Source organism: Cebidichthys violaceus, unplaced genomic scaffold (genome assembly GCF_023349555.1).
Source record: "Cebidichthys violaceus isolate CVI_PGR_0920_01 unplaced genomic scaffold, fCebVio1.0.p SCAF_8, whole genome shotgun sequence".
Lineage (NCBI taxonomy): Eukaryota > Metazoa > Chordata > Actinopteri > Perciformes > Stichaeidae > Cebidichthys > Cebidichthys violaceus.
Window position 1 is genome coordinate 5449844 of NW_027176964.1, and position 23260 is coordinate 5473103.

The 23260-nt window shown below is 40.2% G+C and overlaps 2 protein-coding genes across 3 annotated transcripts in view; both read left to right on the top strand.

The window, feature by feature from the left end:
• Window positions 1-5295: 5295 nt before the first annotated feature.
• Window positions 5296-7884, top strand: klf17 (Kruppel like factor 17). The gene is made up of 3 exons (XM_068701915.1): window positions 5296-5473; window positions 5595-6633; window positions 6754-7884. The coding sequence occupies exons 1-3, from the start codon at window positions 5399-5401 to the stop codon at window positions 6927-6929; spliced, it is 1290 nt and encodes a 429-aa protein (XP_068558016.1). The 5' UTR covers window positions 5296-5398; the 3' UTR covers window positions 6930-7884.
• A 10964-nt stretch (window positions 7885-18848) lies between these two features.
• The window catches only part of slc6a9 (solute carrier family 6 member 9), a 74724-nt gene continuing 70312 nt past the window's right edge, over window positions 18849-23260 (top strand). For both annotated transcript variants that reach the window (XM_068737883.1, XM_068737880.1), the window contains exon 1: window positions 18849-18999. The gene's annotated coding sequence lies outside the window, so the exon portion shown is untranslated. The remainder of the gene's footprint in view (window positions 19000-23260) is intronic.

Here is a 23260-nt window from a genome sequence, read left to right on the forward strand (position 1 = left end):
AATTGATTGCAGGTATATATTTACTGGAGAAGTTTTGATGCTACTTGATGACCCTCACAAAGACAATGACAATGACTATAACAAAGTAAAAGGATAACATTTAGAATTTTTGACTTCAGAGCAGTTGAAATAATGTTTGGGATGGTGGGAAAAAAAGTCTGGAGCCTTGTAGCTGCTATAATCAAACAACAGAGGGATCTGTATCTACCAATATGGATCATCAATGATCTGCAATTAGTATCGGCAGCACAAAAACATGATCAGGGATCCCTAAAAGTTATATTTGCTCTTTTTTTTCTTTTGTGCTGATCCAATTTTGTTCCAATCTGTGACTCTGATCCATGATAACATCCAAACTGTGAGTTTTATGATCCGTTGCACCACTACTAGATAGTGGAACGTGGGTCCTTTTGATAAATGCAGAAATCAATTTGTGCAGATTAAATAAAGTGCATATACGTATATATATATATATATATATATATATATATATATATATATATATATATATATATATATATATATATATATATATATATATATATATATATATACACAGTTGTGGTCAAAAGTTTACATACACTTGTAAAGAACATAATGTCATGGCTCTCTTGAGTTTCCAGTTATTTCTACAACTCTGATTTTTCTCTGATAGAGTGATTGGAACAGATACTTCTTTGTCACAAAAAACATTCATGAAGTTTGGTTCTTTCATGACTTTATTATGGGTTAACAGAAAAAGTGATCAAATCTGCTGGGTCTACGTATATATCTATATTAGCCATTACTAAAATTGGATTTCAACTTTCCTGAATGTGTCTGGGCATTGGTGGCGTGCAGCACAGTAATGTTGTTTTTACTGAAAAAGATGTTTTTGATCATGTGACATATGTAGCAAGTTGACAAAGAAGCCTCAAAACTTCTAACATTTATCTTGAAATCACATTTAACTTTGGAGCAATAAGAGTCAGTTGTTGTTGTTGTTATTGAGACCATCCAATGCATAAAACTTACCCAGGAGTTATATATACATTCTGTATTTAAAACACTTACAAATGGTTAGAGACTAAAAGTAATGATTGCTGTACAATCTGTCAGACGAATGATAGGTAAAGGATACAAGATTGATGAAGAAAATGACGTAGTGACTTTTGATAACGCACAAACGGTCTCTCTTTACTCAGTGGCTCTTCATTATCATTCCAGCTCCTAATTACATCTGATCCTGATCACACACACAAGATACGCAAATCAGCCAACATGCTGCGTAAGTGTCTTTGGCTCCCTGATCTCATTAGGCTAACAGCTAGCTGCTAATGGCTTCATTAGTGCTGGACCCTTTTAGCCCCTGTGAGCTTTACCTACTGGAGAAGGCTAAGCCATTTAGCACCATTGGTGCTAAACACGGCAGCAGGGCAATTATCTTTTGTTTGTTATGTTAAATTAGCCACCTGATTAAATTATCATTTTTGTCAGGGTTTCTCCAGATTTTTAAATATTCAAAGACTCAGATCTGAAATATTTAGGACTCGTATTCAGTCATTTCTAACCCAGTCCAGTCCGACACAAAGAGTCTTCCACCCCTGCAGACAGTTTGACCCAACAGGCGTCAAAGTCTGGCCTCAGGAAGAGCAGAAATATGATTACAGGGCTTCAGGCCGTTGTTATTGCTGTTCTTTTTTCCCATGATTTTTCTCCTCAGTTGGCGTTTGTTCCTATTTCCTCTCCTCCCCAACTCCTTTTGATATCTTTCTAGAACGTAACTCGTCCGTCTCTGCGCTGTATTTTTTCTTGCTGATTTTTCCCTTTAATCACTTTGTTGGTTTTTTCATGCCATGCAAGGCGGCGTATTTATCCAAGATAACAGTTGGGTTTCCCCTCGCTTTGCGGGTGATGGAGGATAATTGCTGTTGGGGTGTGTGTGTGTGTGTGTGTGTGTGTGTGTGTGTGTGTGTGTGTTTGTCTATGTGTCCCCACATTCTGCAAAGTTGATTGCTCCTAGCTGTTCTGAGCACAGCTACTGTTTGGACAGGAACACAGAAACGTGTATGTATGGACATGTTCCTAAATGAGAGAGTGACAGTGGTTGTACAGCACATTCGCGTGAGCATGCCACTCACAAGTTTTTATTTGTACCATTTTGTGTGGCAGAAGCTGGACATTTCAACCATTTAGGTGTAACCAGGTTTATCCATTGCTGTTAGCTAAGTATTAAACATGTAACCATTAGGCTAATTTTAGCTAACTATTTCTTCTGTGTAATAGCCTACTGTTAGCTAACTATCCATTATTACTTTTAGCTAATTATTTAATCTGTAGCCTACTGGTAGCTGACTATTTTCAGACATGTATCCATTGGTTTTAGCAAGATATTTCAAATGTCTATCTTTTGAGCTTAGCTTTTTCCCCATTTATCCATTGTTACTTTTAGCTAACTTTTGCAGCTGTGTAACCATTTTTGCAAAAACATTTAAGCCGTGTAATACATATTTTTGTTAAAGATGTAGGAGCCAAGATTGGGAGCATTTTGATTGCATCACCGTTAGCTATGAGCCAGCTGCTCATAGCTTACTATCTTCAATCAGTTATTCATTGGTTTTAGCTAATTATTTCAACTGTTTATCTATTGAGTTTAGCTACTTCACTATTTACTTCAAGCTAACTATTTTAACTGTTTATATATTATTTTTAGCTAACTAAGAAGAACATAGAGAGAAGGAGTTGAAGTAGACCACAAATGCATACATCTAACGTGTGCTTATGCAAATCACCATAATGAAAAAGGAACGTTTGAATTAAAAGCAACAAAACATTTTCTGAACGAAGCAGAAAACGGAATAAGACATATCTTGCAAAGTGTTTAAGTTACATGGGGCTAAAAACTAAAATACAATTTGAGTATAAAACACTGAATGAAACCACTTTTTTTTAAATCTTTACTCAAAACATTTCAGTGTATCCAGGATGAGATGCCTAAGCTGTCTGTCTGCCTGCTTCACTGTAAATAATTGTGTTTAGAAAACACTTGAGCTGAAAGACTTCCTCCCTTTCAGAACAGCGAGTCACAAAAGGAGAAACCTGAGCCCAGGGCAGTTCTTTATCTGGATCTGACTCTCTATTCTTGGCTAGTTGCTTTTTAAATGACCAGGGTTTGATAAGGACTTTGATGGAACAAGATAAAGGAAAGTTTGACCTGCGGGAGGAGATCGTAGCATTTCTCAGTTTTACTTTTGATATCAAGGATACTAAGACTTCTAAAAGGCTTATTATTGCACAGAAAGAGGTTCACCACAAACCAGACAAGGAATAAGCCTTGAGATAAAGACACCGATAAGACCGAGCACAAAGTTTCCCAAAGAAATATGATCGTTTTCCTGCTACATGCATGTCTGTATCCTCGGCCAGGCATCTAAAGGTGGCTGCAGAGTGCAAGTAGAGGAAGCAAGTGTCTAGTGTTTCCTCAGGAAACAGAGTCCATTTCCACTTGGCTCGTGGACAGAACCGGAACTTGTTCTGCGTAAGCGCTGCTTGGTTAAAAATACCAGAGTATAAAGGCAGAGAGCTGCAGCACACTGCTATTTCACAACACTGGCGGCTGCACAGAGACAGAGGGAAAGACAAAACTTCATTCGGCTTTTTTGCTGGTTGCAGGATTTAAAACCCAACTTAGTTGCCCAATCTAATGGAATATGCTGTAGGACAAGGGACGTTATCAAAATAGACCTGTTACTATTACTATTTTTTTCGTAATGTTAAAAATTATTATTTTTGTATTTTTCTTCTTCTTCTTCTTCTTCTTCTTCTTATTATTATTATTATATCTTTTGTATTTCTTTAACCAGTTTTTGTTGACATAAGCTTTATTTCTTCAGTTTTCTAAAAAATAAGAATGATAATCACAAAAAAACAACTTTTTTTTCTTTTCTTCTGACGTTATAAAACCTGTGACATGTTTTATATATTTATATGTGCTACGTGTGAACAAATATATATCGTAATTTCCAGACAGAAATGTACAGTATGTTAGCTTAATAAAACCACAGAGGGATGTTAGCTAGTCCATGCACAAATGAAAGAAGTTTATAAAACATGTCTATTTATGCTCATTAGATTTGTTTCTTTTCATGATTTTTTTTAATGCAGTTGATTGCAACAACTAACACTCCATCTATTTTAATGAAGATGGAGCGGTGGTAAAACACGTGTCTTTTTCCCCCTGTATTTTGGAGCTGTTCAGCAACCTGGAGGCTTCTACAATTTATACATTTACACCCTGATTCCAGTATATGTTTTATGTAATGCATTTTAATATCACCCTATTATATGACTGGAATAAACAAATAAATAAAACAACTTCAGTACACACACCCCGGATAAGCGGTTGAAGATGAGATGAGAGATGAGTACACACACAGAAATTATTAATTAACTGAATACATAAAATGTGGAAATTCGAGGGAAAACAATCTCAAAAAGTGAAACCAGTTTTATTTCTAAGACTATTTTTGTCCTGTGGGCAGCTCTCAGACACCACCTGAACACCTACATACTCACATACATACTCACATACTCATACACTGCATGGGACTCACAGGGCCTCGGGAGGGGAGGGGGGGATCATTAAGAAACATGTATTCCTTTGTTGACAACCAGATCAGCAGGTTGTTTCGATGAGCCGCCGCTTCACACGTTCGGTGTTTGCGATAAACGTTCCAGGGATTAACTGGGGCCAAATTAATGAGGTGCGAGCGGCTGCGCGTGCGTGTTTAAAGAGCACCGGGACGAAACTGCTGTGGGGGGGGCATTATTTCATAAAGCACGGGGACTTGAACACAACGGGATCAGGCCACTTCAAGGAGCTGTTACGCACTGGAATTTTGACTTTATGGCACTCCCTGGCCGTCGCCAGGATTAGTGTCGCCACCTGTACCCGCCTCAAGGGAAACAGAGTAGAATTATATTTTTACACCTCACCTACTTACACACCTTTCAAGTTATACTCAGTGATGGAAAAACAGTTCGAAAACATGCAGATTTTTACAATACCCCCTCTGGCTTCGTTCACATTCCAGCGTTCATTCGTATAAAAATCATGGGTGATTGTTTTGGTGCACTTCAGTGACTTACCTGCGTGACGCACCTGAATGCCACTTAATGTTTGTTTGCACTTTTGGTTGCCGTGGAGGGAGGGAGGGAGGGGTAAGCACGTGTCAGTAGAAGCCACGCCTCCACGTAGTGTAAGGAGCTATAAGACTGCGTCTGCTTGTTGATATTCACATTGTGAAAACGCTCCGCAGCTGTCAAAGTTATACCGGACAGACGCTACATGGACTAATATAGCAAAAGTTCGTGTTTACAGTTTTAAACTTAATTTTTGTTTGTCATCTAACCGGTCAGTATGGCTCTGGCTGAAGCGATGATGCCTGCCTCGTTTCCAAGCGTTCAAGCCATGGACGCAAAACAGTTCGAAAATGTAAGTAGAGAATTTCATCTCAACTTTTTACTGCATGTTTTTGTTTTGTGGAGTTACTTCTGATTGTTGGCGCACAGTAGAAGCCTGGTTTTAACTTCCCCGTTTGCTCCCCGATGTACAGATGTGCAAGGTGGACGAGTGCGCACGCGGCGGCGCAACAGGTGGTGGAATGGAGTTCAGAATCGTGCGGTCCCCCGCCGCGCTCCCCAAAGACGATGACGAGCTGGGGAAGTTCTTGGACATCGAGTTCATTTTGTCCAACACCATCGACTCCGACGTCGTGAGCAACAGCGGGAGCGTCTCTCCGCCGCAGCAGGGCGCGTATTCCCTGCCGGAGTCGCCGGAGAGCTGCGGCGGTGGTTCTGCGCAGAGCTACCACGGCGCGGTGGGCTTCGCGGACTCGAGTCCGGTCCGCAGTCTCATGGCGGAGCTGCTCACGCCAGAGATGAGCTACCCGGGGGAGGGTTCGCCCGAGTGCGCGGGGAAGGCGAGAGACGGGCGGGAGTACACCGAACTGCGGGCGTTTAATCCGGTCCCCGCTCATCACCAAGTGACCGCATCTCCTCCGCCGCTAGGATACAAAATTAAAAGCGAGCCCGTCGGTCAGTCTTGCATGATGGCCCCCGGTAGCGGGGGATTTATGGGACAGATGTACGAGAGACACCAGATGCGCCCCGTGCACCAAACAGCTTTTACGCACCATCAGGTTGCAGTTCCAGGCGCTTTGCCGGGATTCGGCGCGCACCTCATGCAGCACTCTGCACCCCAGGGACGCACAGACTGCCATTTGGCGCAAATGAACACTCATGCCGACCAACACCATCTCCAAAACCAGTACATGAACGCGCCCTATCAGCCGCAGTACGCGCACCAGAGCTTGGCGCAGTTTCAAGGACAGTACGGCGTGCACCGAGAGCCCGTCCGCGTTCACCAGCAACATCATCCCGCATCCATGCAGGGCATGATGCTCACCCCTCCCTCGTCGCCCTCGCTGCTGGAGTTTTACGCGCAGGAGGAGGCGGCGTTGAGCATCAAACAGAAGCGAGGGCGCAGGTCGTGGGCCAGAAAACGCGCCGCGACGCACAGCTGCGAGTTCCCCGGCTGCGGGAAAACCTACACCAAGAGCTCCCACCTCAAAGCCCACATGAGAACACACACAGGTGAGCACATTTCTGAACACAAAGTCTATTTAAATTGTCAGGTTTTTTGCCCTATTTTGATTCCATTCTTGTTGCTCTTGCACTGTAATGTTAACAAAGTCATTTGCTTGTGTTTCTTAGGAGAGAAGCCCTACCACTGCAACTGGGAAGGCTGCGGCTGGAAGTTCGCCCGGTCAGACGAGCTGACCCGGCACTTCAGAAAGCACACCGGACACAGACCTTTCCAGTGTCACATGTGCGAGCGTGCGTTTTCCCGCTCGGATCACCTGGCTCTCCACATGAAGAGGCACATGTAGGCCACTTAAAGAGCCATTACGGGGTCATGCCCGGAGCATCCCAGAAGAAGCACAGGTCGGCTCCTGGTCCAGACCCACGGAACAAAACGTCCCTGTGGGGCCTCGGTATATGTGGGGACCTTGGCAGAGAGTGTAAAGCACCCTGATCGTGCACTGAGGTACCATGTATCTTCCTCTTATGTTTTATAAAAAGCCAAGTGCCTCTCCATCAGGAAACACAGAATAAACACTGGTGTCTTTTGTTTTTTGTACATACCTGTGGACATTTGAACTGACTAAATTATAGTAGTTTCTATTTAAGACATGTCCTCGCCCTGTCTCTGAAATAACTTATTGCTTGTGAGTGAGTGCCTTAGCAAGACTGTGTATTTGCTTCCCAAATGGTGGGGTGTGTGGGGGGGGGGGGGGGGAGAACTCACTGTGGGCAGGACCCAGAACTTTGTACATATGTAAATTGAATTCCTGAATGTTTACATCTTATATCTTTGATACTACTCGAATCAGGTCAAGGTTTTGTTTGTTTTTATTGATATTTTTTCATTCTATTTTGACGTTGTTTTTAATCTACACAACAGAAGTTATATATTTGCTAAACTTTGTCGTGAGCAAAGTCCTTTCCTTTTCGTCTGTGAAGGTTTGCTTGGGCAATGCTCACAAATTCAGGTACCAAAGCTCATTTCCAGTCAGGATCCCGCAAATCAAGTGTAACGCCACTCTCACTTCACTCACATCAAATGTCATTTCCAGCTCAGTGTTTTCTGGGGATCAAACCTATTTCCTTATGGAATATATTACTTTTTTTTCTAAGAATGAAGAAATCCACTGCAACCAATGGTTGATCCGCTGTACTTGAAACAGAATTGCCACTCTACATGTACCTTTTTCTTTTTCCTCACCGATGCAATTGTCTGTTATGTGTTTAAGGGCTCCGAAAATAAAAGTACTTTTACAAATATGTCTGTCGTCAGCTCTTCTTTCTCCACAATTCACTCAACTTTCGTTTCTGCTTTCAGTTTCTGCAGGTCTGCTGGCACTGATGATACTTTCTAATTATTTTTATATAATTCTCAGCAAAGCATGCCTCAGTCTTAGTCAGGTCTTACGAGTGTTTTTTATTTATTTTTATTGTCTCCTTGGACACATTTGTAACACAGACAGTGACGCTGACATCAAACAAAGCTTTTGCGTCCCACATTTTCTGCAAGTCGTCCCACTATTTCAGCATTTTATAGAACACAATGGTACACAGAATATCTATTTTGTAACTGTAGTGCTTTTATACACCAACATCTGGCATTACGTGATTTATAATATCATTAGCATAAAGGCAATAAGCATCATTACAAGTGACGTTATGTCCACATGCATGTCAGGTGTCTCTCAAGCTTTGCGTCTCCGCTTATGAAAGGCTGCCCTCTGCTGTTCATTTCTATAATAACCTCTAGTGGGCTGTGCAGGGGGACAAATTACATGTACTGTCGTTACAGCAGCAGAGGTTTTTTTGTGTACTTTTTTGGCATCTGGACTTTTATAATCTCGGCTACCACGTGACAGAGCTGTCATGCGTGACCATTCACGGGCACACACCTCTGCAGTCACTTGAACGAACGGGGCAACACCACCTGCAGCAGTATGCACGTCCACGCTCCAGTTTAATCCGATCACTACTACTTTCATTTCCTGTTTTATATAATTTGCATTTAATTCGTTTGTCTTTTCATTTCTCTTGTTCACGCTAAAATGCCAGATTTATGAATAGCGTCGTACTGGAGCAGTTGTAAATCTACCTTAAGCAGAGAAATGCGGTGTGATTATTACACAGTAATTCATCTGAAGGTGTTTTAATCGATTATGTATAACGCAGTCGTATATGCTGCTGTCGTTTAGGTTTTGCCCATTGATACTCAAGAAAGAAAGAGTCCCTGCATGCCTTATATAGAAAACCACAGTAAAGAGCTTCCTCTCACTTTTTTTGTTGTGTCTTAGTTTGCCCACTAGATGTCCTCCATGGTTTGGTTTCTGCTCATAGTCTCCAGCATCTGTTAATCAGGCTGGTGATGATCCTCTCCTGTGTTCATGCTATTTAAGTTTCCTCAGTGCTCTCTCTCTCTCTTGTTGTTCTATTCTGATCTAGCAGTACTATTTTCTGTGTCTAGTATCTGTCATTGATGTTGAGTTTTCTTGCTATAAACTTGAATATGATTTCCTCTTGATTGTGACAGGGACAGAAGTACAGTCACTGTAGTTTGATCCTCAAACATCTAAAACACCAACAATTCTCAAACACAGGAAGTGATAAATCAAAGGAGTGCATGATACTTAACTGCACTGACAGTTTCAGTCTAATAGAAGAACTTTTTTTTATTCATTGAAATCATTAGTAGTTATGAGTTTTCCAAAGAATGGACAATATGTGTTATCCTGAACTAGGGACTACAGACAGTATGCACAATACCTACAGCTAAGTGGTATTCAGCCACCATTAATATCAATATATTCATCAGTATGATATCCACAACTCATTGTAGGAATCCTACAATGAGTTGTGTTTAACTTCTCTTCTCACTTCATCAGTCTGCTTTATTGAGGTCAAATTAGTGTTAAAAAGTAGTAAATTCGATCGCTGTCTAGTTGTGTTTGAGTTGACTTGTGTGCAATATATTTAGGACATAATAAAGACGTGCTTTGGGATAGTGTGTGTAGCAGTGATCAGTGACTTATGCAGGTGCTGCCGTTGGCCACACAGAGGCAGCAAAACATCACGACGACTGTGAAGGGACTGGTGCCGGGGTGCTGGGTTTCATTAATGGTGGGAGACTCTTACTCTTACGTCCAGCTGGAGAACTCTGAAGTAATATAGTAATTGATCTGACAGCGGTAGACTTGGGACCCTCCGACGTGGTTTCCTTTGAGTCCAAATATATATATAATTCATTTTTAAAAACCGGTTTCATTTACAAAATCACGCCTGCAGTACTGAAAATCAAAAGCCATCATAGATGTACAGGTGGAACTAATAATATGAATGAGTCGGCATTGTTAGTCAGTATAAGTTACGCCTGAGGTTTTTCTGCTATGACTCAAAATCTCCCCAAGGAAAGTGAGAAATTAGATATTGCTTCCGATTTGATCTTTAAATGATAAGATTGTATGTCGCCGGTGTATTTTATTCTTCCTCTAATAAACGTTCTGTATAGTGGATTAAAAACAAAGCTCTATGTGACTTGAGCAGGCAGACTTACTTACACTGTACCACCTCTTTAAATTCACTAATTACATTATATCAATTACATTACATTTACATTACATTACATTATCATTATAGCCGATAAAAAATCTAACGTAATTTGTAACAAATTACTTTAGAGTGGAGAAATTTTATATTTAAAATACTCAAAATACTTTCTCCACGAATCAAAAAACAGTTCACAAGTTCAGTCTTTAGATCTTCAAGTTCAACGGATTGTCTGTCAAGGTAAATATTTTATCTGAGTGTGACAGATGTCAACTAGCTTGATGTATAATTTATGTCTGGGTCTGGCTACATAGCCTATTGTATATACATGGTGATGGTTATAATATCAAGCTAGCGATCGATGCTAACATGCTAATGACACTAGCATGCTGTCTAGGCTAGTGCATAGCCAGTGTTTAGCAAGTTAGTTTATCAGTGGAGTAGCTAGCTATAGGAAGAGGGAGATTGGGAGCGTGTATGTTCATGATAACCTTATCAAGAGACGTCTGACCATCTAATCTTGCACTGTATTGCAAGTTATGCTGTATCTTCTCAATGTGAATGTCATAATGCCATAGCAATTATTGGCAGATAATATAGTTCACAGTTAGCCAGGCTATGACAGTAGATTTGTTCTAAAAAACAAAAAAACATTAAATATCCAATTTATTATATTTAAAAGGCATATTATGAAAGTATTCTTAGTTTTATTATTTCATATATTCTACAGTTGGCCAGGTGGACAACATGTCTCAGTACAGTAATTTATTTAGGCTCTTTACCTGTGTACAACTGGTTTTAATCTATATTTTGCTGTTATACTATACATAGGCCTAATGTGTGATGCTATTCATATGTGATGAATATTTTCTTGTTGATACAAAGCCAAAGTTTATGGGCTGTTAAGTTCCATTAATAAAAAAAAAAAATATATATATATATATATATATATATATATATATATATATTTAATATATACATTGATTATGTGTATATATATATATATATATATATATATATATATATATACACATAATCAATCAAGTCTAATAGCTTTGCTTAGTTACACTGACATTATGTGACTGTTCTTCCTTTTTGTGGGGTTCACCAGAGCTTTGTGTACATTATATATATATATATATATATATATATATATATATATATATATATATATAAAAACCTGAATGCTCTGCTATACCAAATTGTGAGAAAACGGAAAATCCAGAAAAAAGTATTTCCTATATTTTAAATACAAAATACATGTATTGTATTTTGTTACATTTTCTGGCACCAGTAGTTTGTATTTTATTTTAATACATTTATTTGAGGGGTATTTTGTATTTTGAATCAAAATACATTTTTATGTATTTTTGCCCATATCTGGCTACTTGATTGGTTCTTAGCAGTGACGACGTGTCCTTCCCTGATTCGTCACACCCCTATCATGTGACCCTTACCCGGAAATTCACAAACAACAGCCTTGATTACCGATCGACTACCAGGTTAATTTAACATGGACAACTGATTACTGGTGTTGCTGACCTTAAGTTAAAGTCTGCATTTCTGCGTAGGAAGCAGCTGTTATTGGAACGATTAGTGAGCGGCGTGTCCAGCGGGGTTATCAGACCTACTGAGCGGCCGTCTGAAGTCATGATTAGCGGCTTTGAGCAACCAATCTACTTCCTGTTTACACCGGCCCCACCCACATGCCCACTGTACGTGAATAATCATGTGATATTCGTTTTCAGTCATGTTAGTCTGGACGGAGATCATCTCGAAAACGATGCTGAAACGCTGTGTGGACGGAGATCGTTTTTGTTTGTTAAAACTAAAAACTAAAACGTATTAGTGTGGATATAGACTCAGGGAGCCGCAACAAAGGGGCTGAAGAGCCGCATGCGGCTCCGGAGCCGCAGGTTGCCGACCCCTGTTCTAGTTAGTTTAGGCTAGTAAAGAAAAAACACATTAAACATCAGTATGTGATACTAAAATACATGCTTCATACAGTGAAATAAATGACAACAAATACATAATCTCCTGTTTGTTGCTTTTGTAATGTGAGTTGTTTTCCAAATATGATTGGATGGTATTTATAATTAAGGTATCTGGTTTCTAAAGATTCCTGCTCCTCATCTGTTGCTGGGAAATGTGACGACCTTTGTAGAAATGCCAAATTAAATTTCAAACTGAGTGTGCTGGAGCCCCCAGTCCTTATCTATTATTCTGTACACACGTCTGAGCAACTTGTTGAGAATACCAATTGGCAAGAAAAGGTTTTCAATATTGGTAATAAGGAGGAACAATACAAGTCTGACAGTTGCTGGTTATTCCTTACCAATATTTCTAGTTCTTCAAATAGTTTGTGAAATCTGTGAAAATCCACTTTCAGAATGCGCAACTCAAATGTTGCAATTTAATTTTTGGAACATTGAATCAGTATTCCAACAAAAGAATTGCAACATTTGAGTTGCGCATGATTCTTAGAATCTTCAAGATTCAAAGAACTATTGTCAGCCCAATCGTTATTTGTTGGAATGCTGATTCAGCATGAGCTGATTCCAACTAAGCTTATGTTTTATGCTTTTTTCAGACCTTTTCTGACTTTATAATGGGTGTCTATTGCGCAGCTCAGAGTATCATTGCTAGAGTGAAGAGGAGCTTCAGAATCTTGCGAAAGAAATATTTCTATTTTGTCACCATTTCCACAATTTTCCCTCTTCATGCTTAATATTTTGGTGAAAGTGTAGCTAATCGTGTCCTGGTCGTAGACATATGAGTGTGGAATCCAACAGATTTACACATTGGGCCACAGCAGCCTGAAAGTGAGAGGAAGTCCAACTATCTGCTCCATAGAGGCCAATGTTAACTCTGACTCCTTGAACATCTTGCACAGACAACCGTACAACATTTCTAGATCGCCACTGAAGCCACATTTTTTACACTACAGACACAATTCTCACATTATCTGTTCATCAAGTCGTCCTTCCTCTCCAGTTCTGATATCGAAGCAATAAGAGCTATTTGAGCAAATAGTTTGACAAGTTTTCCTCAGCTTGTGTCTCTTGTTTACATGTGTCTCTTTGAAGTTACATCGCTATGGGAACTGTTAATGCTGGCAGGCACACAGGTGTTCGTTATGAGCAAATTTTTTTGTAACAGTTTTTGTTATTTTTTATTATGTGTTATTGTTCATGTCTTTCTTGTTTTAGCTGTTATATTACATTTAAAGTTGTTTTCACTCATGGGGACTTGTAGCATTACCATTGCGCAGGAGTTACTGCAGGTGTATAAACCAATATCCCTGAACAAACACAAGCCCATGCTTACTTTCACACGCACACACATGCATGCACACACTTGTCACAATTACATTATTTTTTCTTTTTCTTTTCTTTCTTTCTTTTGTTGTTTATAACATAATGTCTTATGCATATTGTACTTTATGTTGTTTGTAATTTTGTAAACATTTTAATATTATATAGGTGGAGGCTTTAAATAAGCCCAGTTGGCTTTCTGCCTCTTCCTGCACTATGATATTCATTTATCTCTGTATGTTTGTTTATTTTTAATTTTATTGTTTGAATTGTGCAAAATAAATGAAATGAAAATAATTAGTGCAGTTTATAAACACACAGAGACACTGACACACACATACACACATGATTTGGAGATATTCAGGCAAAGGCTTTGTAATACCTCCTGTCTGTCTCTCTGTCTCTCTTTCTCTCTCCCTCCCTCTGTCTCTTGTCAAGTAGAGTTGAGATCCCAGATGAGCTGGCCTAAGTAAAAAGCATAAAGATGGGTCTATAAAGATCAGGCCAAAGAACACAGAGCTTATATGAGTAGAAATGTTGTATAACCTATGATTCATGCATTTATGTATCGTAAATCAATACAAAGTGAACTAATGATCATAATATGATTGTAATAATGATTCTGTTGACTAAGAGTTCTAAAAGAAAGAAATGACCTGTCCTCATATGACTACTCAATCTGAAAATGACCGGCTGTGTGCAAGAGTGAAACAATCAAGTTCCTATTTGACGGAATAAGGGAGTGTATCCTGTTGAGGCTACGAATGAGATCATGAGCAGCTAGATGAGGAGTGTGGAAATGAGGAACATTGTAAAGAGAAGACTTGTATTATCGAGTTGGGATGAATAGGAATGATTTGAAGTAAAGTAGAGTTTTTTTATGAGCTGTCGCTTTGCCCTTGCTAATTATATTGCAGTAAATATCTAAACTGCATTTAAAGTAGATGTTTCTTTAAATGTATTCACAAAGTAGTAAAGAGTACTCCTGGCTGTAAAAAGTTAAAGTATTATTGTGTGTCTAACAACAATAGAGTTCTGAATGGTTATTCTAGTTCATAGTCCACTAAACAACCCCTCCTAGCTTAATCCTAGCTATCAAAACCTATCCTACCAAGAGCTGACGCGACTGAAAGGCCTCTCTGCCGTGTGCAGCTGCCAGAGGAAGCAGGTTAGACGTCAGAAGAGACATCAGTGAGCAAGCCAGGCGAGTTTCCTTGACCACCAGCTTAAACACATCACCGGGTATCCCGTGAGGTCGGTGAAAACCCAATGGGCTTGGTGATCCTGACCTTTTACACGGAGCGCCATAGGCTAAATATTTTGCACCCCATTGACATAGACCAAGGATGATATCTAAAAATGCAGATAATGCACTTTGGCTTTGGACAATATTCAAAGAATGCAAGTGTAAAATTCAGTTTCTACACTCTTTCAGCTTTGGTCCTTTTGGGCTATAGTTAAGGAAACTACTACTGACAATCAGTGTTTGTATGAACGCTTCACAACAAGTTGCAGCAATGTTTGTGTTTGACCAGTGAGCAACATTCGGTTCCGAAAACCTCACCTCGATTGTTCTGTGAGCATCAAAAAGTACTAGCCAAAGAGCTTGACCCTTTGAAAATGGCTTTAAGTTGCTAGTACGTGAATGCCCTATGTACCCTTTCCTTCCCCAATGCATGCTGGGATAGCCTGGATTAACAATTTAGAGGAAACTCTGATTAATTGGAAAAATACAACAGCCAATCCAGTTGCCTTCGATTTATCACTTCTTGATATCGTATGGAATGGATGATTTAAAATCTCATAATTAACGTCACTGTTACCAAACAGTGACTGTAGTCATTTATCTTGTGGCTTTATTTCATGAAACTAGACTTGCATACTTGCGAGACAAAGACAGAAGAACATTTATATCTGTGGAATGTTTGCACTATCGATGCAATAAACGCCTGTCCAATGAGCATTTTAATCAACAACTCAGATAATCTCTTCAATTGAAGCTAAGTCAACATTGCGTATTGAGCCACTTTGTAACATGACCCCGTTACTAGTTCACTTTGGTGGGAATGATAGATTAGTATTCAGTGTGAGTGCTTGTGTGTGTGTGTGTGTGTGTGTGTGTGTGTGTGTTGTCAAGGGGCCCAAGCTATGTGTGCCCCTTGAAGCCTTGTTTACCTAACCCAAGGGATTCTGGGTTTTGTCAACTGTCACTGGGTCAGAAGTCAAACTGCTCGCTCAAGAGTGCAGAACTTACAGCACTTAAAGTGACAGTATATGCCTTTAATTATAACATCTGTAACAAAAACAAAGTCAAACATATGGATCACTAATAGTAGGAAACATACTACATGTTGTTTAGTTGCTGCCGTTTGCATACCTCCTAATGCAAGTTAAAAAAATGCACTACAAGAATGCACTACTGTTTGTTTTTTCGTCTCGAATGTTTGTCTTCTGTAGAAAATAGGCTACAAATGCATTTCGTTGTGCAACCCTGTGTTGAGGGGGCATTCTCTCAGACATGCCACTCCCTAAAATGATTATCCCTTAAGGTCCAAGAAAGCTGTTGATACTATAGCAGATACTAGAGGTGCCTTTAAGGCCCCTCAGTCGGTCTCTGATTTTAGCTCTTGCATTAGCTTTTCACAACAATACGGAAACAAAAGAGAAGCAATCCCATTAGATGTATCCTATCTATGCAAAACTAAAGTCCCTTTTTAAGCATGCATGTCTATTCCTGCAATGTTCAGGAAAATTTCCTGCACGTGTTCATGTGTGAATGGGAGCAGGGATGGATGGATATTCAGGGGAATCAGGAAAAGACCTTGTAACATGTCTGACGAAAGACGCTTTCACGTGGAGCGAAGGAACCAGACTCTGCTGAGGAGGTATTTGAATCTGCGAGTTGTTTCCTGTTGCCTCACAACAAGAGCAGGTTTGATTCCTGATCTAGAAGGGCCTTCTGTGTGAGTTTTGCATGTTGTCCCTGTTTTAGCGTGGCTTCCTCCCACAGTCCAAAGCGTTGGTTGACTTGTGATTCTAAATTGGCCGTATAGCTGTAGATGTGAGCGTGAATGGTGGTCTGTCTATATCAGCCCTGCGATATTCTGGTGACCTTTTCCAGGGTGTACCCTGTCTTGGTCCAATGTCGGCTGGGATCAGCTCCTCGGCCATCTAGTGAAACAATTAGAGACGTCTTTCCACCTTTGTGTCAAACACAGGTTTATGATACTTACACATTTTGTTTTGCAAGATAATCTTGAACACCACTTTTAGGATCTTTGAGGCATGAATACAATCGGTAGAAGTACAAAGCTAAAGTTATAAACAAACTACACCGCAAATGACTTTGCATCACCATCGTTATTGATTTCCACTTGTTACATGCATCAATCTCTTTTAAATAAACATAAAATACTTGGTTAGGTTCAGGCAACAGAACTACCTAGTTAGGTTAAGGAAAGGGGTTATTTATAGTAATGATTGCACCGAAATGACTGCCAACTGTGCAGTTGCGGTCTCGGCTCTACAGATTGTTTTAGCATCTGTCAACAGATTGTTTGGTATGTCTCAGGAGGAACATTTCAGGCCACGTTTGATGATTTACGTAACCTTTGATGAACCGTGTGCTCCTGCAAGCACTTATCTTTCTTATCTGTGAAAATACCACCTGCTCTGTTTTCTGACATTCAATTATAACTCCTGGTACAATCTTTCTAAGGAATAACTCCATCTAAGTATGGCTGCAGACTGATGATAAACATGCAACAGATGAAATGACAGTGGAACTCAGATAGGGCTGAGGGACCAGCATGATTGCAAATGGAGTGAAAGCCCTGGGCTTCTAAAACCTTGCAAAGTTTGGAAGTTATGAGTTAACCTTATTCTGTAGCAGGAAATTAATAATAATGCTGTGCAAAAATGCGGTCCTTACCGCCTTCACTTCTAAAGATTTCACATGCTTTCGCCTCTGCGTGTTCTTGCCTTTTTTTTAATTTCCATGACTCATTTTACATTTAGATTATGTATTTGATTTCTTCTTTTATTTCTTGCTGTTAACTTGTATCACTTAAAGATTATCCCTTAAGATAAATACATTTGAAACCTGATTTTTTTTCAGCTATAGAGGTTAAAAAGACAGTGTTGAAATACATATTTAGATAAATTAAAAACAAACTTAAAGGATCCAAGTAAAAGTACTTTCTCCACAGACAAAATGGCTCTGGTGATGTCTTATTATAAATATGACACCATTAGATTATTCTTACTGATGCATTCGTAAGCAGCATTTTTGTTTAAGGTCAAATCACCAAAAAAAAAATCACTACCTCCACCAATGGAAGTCTCAAACAGTGTTTGTATCATATTAATTTCCAATCTTATTTCACCCTATAACTTTATAGGTATTTTTTATCTTCCATATTCCCAAATTAGTTGCACCATTAATTTCGCGAATGACTAAAGAATGTTAGGCTGTGCCATCATAAATATTGAAACCCCTCACCTCCCTCCTCTCGCCCCATGCCTCTGACCATCACTGCGCCTGCATGCGTGTCTCCTCCCCCTCCTCCTCCGCCTTCTCCCACCAGCCCTACAACCTGATCGGTCCACCCCTCCCCAAAAAAACAAAAACAAAGGTAAAAGCCCGCATCTGCATGCCTAAAAAAACCCTCCGGAGTGCCATCATCCATCCCTCATCCCGTCGCACATTCTCTATTATATCATACGAGGACGCCCGGAGCCTCCCATCCATCACCAGTGCCAACACACCGTGGCCGAGGCTACCACACCTGTCTGGAGCATCGCAGTACTGACTCACTACTGACGGGACTGTTAAGAGATTGCGCATCGACATATTAAAAAAAAAAGCAACCTGCACGAACATTTCGGATGCAAGCACGTCTAATTGCGCTGCTTTACAGAACTGCATGCAAACACGCGCACCACAAAGCCCCCAAAATCACACGGGTCCCTGTGTGAGAGGAAGCGTTGCGGCATGCTCTCGTGACAACAAAAGAATGAGCCGACAACACATGCGTTCATTTCTCCGCCGAGAGGGGGGACTCATTTAGATTTTATTTTTACAATTTAATTATATATAATAACAGCCTAATTAATCTCACTGTGTCTATGGCACACTCTTTTGCGGCTTTTTATTTAAAATAATTGCTCGTGATTGAAACTTAATTGCTTATACGCGTGATTAGGTATTAATTGGGCACATCTTAATGGCGCTGTGAGACAAACTGATTCGGCAAACCGTCAGCACCGAGTGTCTCTCTAACAGGTTATGTGTGTGTCTGTGTGTGCGTGTGTGTGTGTGTATGTGTCGCTCACACAAGGACCCCCGCCTGTTTCGGAGTGGAGAAAGGAGGGGCTTAAGGAGAAGTTGTTGGCCCGACTGTGACCGCAGAGGGTCGGAAGACCAAGGTGATGCAACTTCCATTGAAGTAATACTGGCGGATTTAAAAAAAGAACAACTGAAAGTCACACTCGAGGCAACGGTCGCGAGCTCACTTTCACGGTAAGAAGATGCCTTCTCATAACACGGAACGAGAGAGAGATTTTTGTGTTTTTACTATCGTGTTCTGCTTTCTAAGTGAATAAACGAGGAGGAGGGAGTCACAGGACCATATGTCGTAATATGATTATACACTCCCTAAAGGTGCAACTTGATGCTACACGTAGAGGGCTGTACATTGCTGCAGATATGACCATATAGCTGTTAGGAAGAAGGGGGAAAAAACCCGACATTCAACACGTGTCCGTGAAGTGGACATTTGTGATAGAGGCGGTTCAGACGGGGATGCGGTCTGTTGTAAAGCCGTTACTTTATCTCAGCGGGAGGAACACGTGGCACCAATGGTGGCCTCCCCCTTGTTGTGACTCCACTAAAATAGGGGGGCATTTCCGCGTTGAAAGACTTCCTGTCTGAGTGTCGTTGATTTCCACAGGTTGTATCATGTATCATTAGTATAGTTATAGCTGAAGGACAATTCACCACTAAACCTCCTATAGTATTCCTAAAATACTGTAGTTATTATGGGGGACCAGCCCACATGGCATTCATTATATACTCTAATATTATAGGATAAATTACACAGTTGTAATAACAATAATTTTAATAATAACAATAATTTGTATTATCATAATTTTTTATATTTATTATATTTTTGAGGACTATTTTATATCACTAATTGATAGTGGAAGGGTAAAAATATCTGATAAAAATGATTGTATTAATTCCCCTGTGAGAAATAAACATGATGAGTAACTCTCAAATGTCTTTTAGGTATTTTATCAAACAGACACTTAATTCAGCTGAATGGTCTGACAACAAGTCAAGATCTTTGCAGAGTATATATGCTTCTCACAAGCTGAACTGCCTCTTCCAGCTGTACGCTATCCCCCCCCCCCCCCCCACCCCGAGTGTACTCCCTTTTGTCAAGATGTCAAGGCCGGGTCTCAGGCCTCGGCAGGTGCTGCTGGTTCTGTTTTCGCAAGATGTAAGTTGCGAGCTCTCATAAACATCATGTTGAGATAACAGCAAGTCAGACAGAGGCTACATTTGTTTTGTTTTCTGCTTTTACAACGTCTGCATGCACACAATATTCTGAGTTAAGCATACAAAGTTAATAAGAAAACATACTGATAAATTACCCCAACAGATACATCGGCCAATATTATTATTATTTTGAATATAACACAAAACATTAATAGAGATCAATTTTAAAATATTACCAATTACCAATGGTTGGACAAAACAAGGGGAGTATTGATCAACATTTTTTTCACTATTAACCATTTTTATATAGACCAAACGATTAATCGAAAAAAATAATGGTCAGGCTAATCCATAACGCAAATTGTTCTTTGAGTTCTATATGTTTCAGTTGTGTTCCTGTGACACAGCTAAATTGGTTGCTGGACTGAATGGGAAAAGTAGGGTATGTCAATAGAAGTTGTGCTTGTATGAATGGCAGTAACCCCAAACCTCGACACACACAAACATACACACATAGGGACATGTAGGTACGTATCAGTATTTAACACGCCATAACAATTAGAAACAACACATAGAGTATAACACGCCACAATTGATTGCCAGCCCTTTTTTTAATTTTGAAATATGTTCTCTTAGAGATAGGCGAATGATACCAAAGCTTGTTCCACTCCTGTGTAGGGCTGGGGGGACCAGCCGGCAACCTCCGGTTCTGACGGCTAAGACCAGTGCGGAAGTGTCTTAATACTTACATTCTTTCTACTGACCATCAGGAGGCGACTCCTCTGGTTGCAAAAATAAGTCAGATCGTATAGAAGTCAATGGGAAAATGACCATACACCACACTTGATTATTCCCTCAGTAAACATTGTGAACATGAGTTTATGGTCTCAATCTCTAGTTTCAAGTCTTCTTCAATACAGCATGATGTTCATTTAGTAAATCATGGTCCATTTAGACTCAAATAGACCATAAAACAGCCGTATATGACATTTCTACGTCACTCCTCCACAGTCCAAAAATGGTAGCTTTCGTTCATTGGTTGCAAAAAGCGATTCCATTATTATAGTGGCTTGCATTTTGCAAGCCACCAGGTGTGACTGTGCTTGATGCGTTTGAAGCCCCAAAGCTTTGACTCTTTTTTTTTTGGGCACAAATAGAAAGAGAGCCACAAAGCTCCATAAGGCTTCAATCACGCATCACTAGTTTCTCTTCGCTCTGCATTCAAGCCGCTCAGATCAACAGCAGAATTGTCGAGGTTAGGTTCATCAGCAGACGTATGAGGAACAGACCCGACTCCAGTTCTCACCCACTGCACTTCCCACCAGCAAAGCTCATACTGGTTCAGCATGTAGGTTGAGGTCTGGTAGACCTACTGACAATAGAGGAAACGAAAACAAAGGGCAAAGAATCTACGGCGTTTATGGCTGTGATGATGGGCCGTTATTTTTTATTACAACATTTGAAATATGGGTGAGGTTATTACTCACTGAATTTGAGGAAGGCCCTCTGCAAAGACTGAGGGGAAGTGAATGTGTATGGGGGGAACCTTCAACATTGGTGAAGTGATGAATCGCCTCACTTCCAGTCACTCAGGGTAAGGCAAGGCAAGGCAAGGCAAGTTTATTTGTAAAGCACATTTCAACAACAAGGCAATTCAAAATGCTTCACATAAAACCATTAAAAGCATCAAAACATAATGCAAAAGAAAAGGAGATTTAAAAACAATTAAGAACAGTCATTAAAACACTAAAAAGCTAAAAACAGTGCAGTGCAGTTTAAGAAATAAAATACAGTAGTAGTAAAATGCAGAAATTGATTAATATCCTTGAATCTGATTCAATCAAAGGCAGCAGCAAACAGAAAAGTCTTCAGTCTAGATTTAAAGGAGCTGAGGGTCTCTGCAGACCTGCAGCTTTCTGGGACTTTGTTCCAGATATGTGGTGCAGAAAAACGCTGCTTCTCCATGTTTAGTCCTGATTCTGGGAACAGAAAGTAGACCGGTCCCAGATGACCTAAGGGGTCGGGATGGTTCATAGGGTAGCAGCAGATCAGAGATGTATTTTGGCCCTTAAACCATTCAATGCCTTTCAGGGTGTCATCATCAGATTGAAACTGAAAGAAGTGAGAGTCTGAGCGATAGAGGTGATTCAGAACTTGGAAGCTCAGCACTGTCATCGTCTCCATTAGGCTGCATTCACGCCAAATCGGGTGTTGCAGGGATTAGCTGAGGGTTCTACGGAGGTTTGGGGGTTTCACTTAAATGGCCAATTTATGTGACGCCATGCCGCTAGTATGATGGGTTCCACATCGGCAGATGAACATTTACTTTCAATAACAAAGCGGCATGGGAGACAAAAACACCGGGTAAAATAATACAAGGGAAAAAGACACAAGTTTAAACACATTATGCCAAACGCTACCTAAATGCCTGTCTGAACAGATGGGTTTTTATCTGCATTTTAAAAGAGTCCACAGAGTTTAAAGACCTCGAGCTAATTGGGAGACTATTTCAAAGCTTAGGGGCTCCTCTTCCCGTGGGCATTTGCTGGTCTGATTGCTGGTTATGTGATTGGCCACCGCAGTGTGACGTTGGGTTTGATTCCTCAACTTGTCATCCCGTGGTCCCCACCGCCGCAGCCTAAACCCGCTACCCACAAAAAAAGAATGGGAGGACTGAAGCCTGATTTGGTGTGAATCTTCAGGGCCATACATCCTCTGTGAAACCATCGCATGCTTGGACTGCAAGGCTAGTGTATTAAAATGCAGTTAAGGTGGTAATCTAGAGGTTACGGCAAAGAAAATATAGCCAAAGGTTGAGTAAAGCAATTTTTGTATACACACAATGGATCACATCACAACTTGAAATGTGAAAGATGACACTCATAGTGTAGTTGACAACCCAAAGAATTAGCACTGAAGACTGTGGTTACCCTCACTGTTATGGAGCGTTATAGTGGCTTTCAGCACATTGTTTTGGTTTTACAGCACCGCCTTCATCAACCTCTCCAGCAGCGCAAGGCAGCTGTTTTCATTAAAAAAGAAATTCTGTTACTAACCGCCATCATTAGTTATTTGTCTATGGCGGGATGCAAATTGTGTTGTCCAACTCCACACATTCTTTTTTTTTTTTTGCCTCACCACTTAAAGGGCACACCAGACTAGGCTGGCCTGGGTCCAATATCTGAGTTGTCAAAGATGAGTCAAGGATGCTGAAAGGTACAATTGTATGTCAGAATGTAAAAGTATAATTAACAAGGAATTTGTTTTATTTGTAGCATAT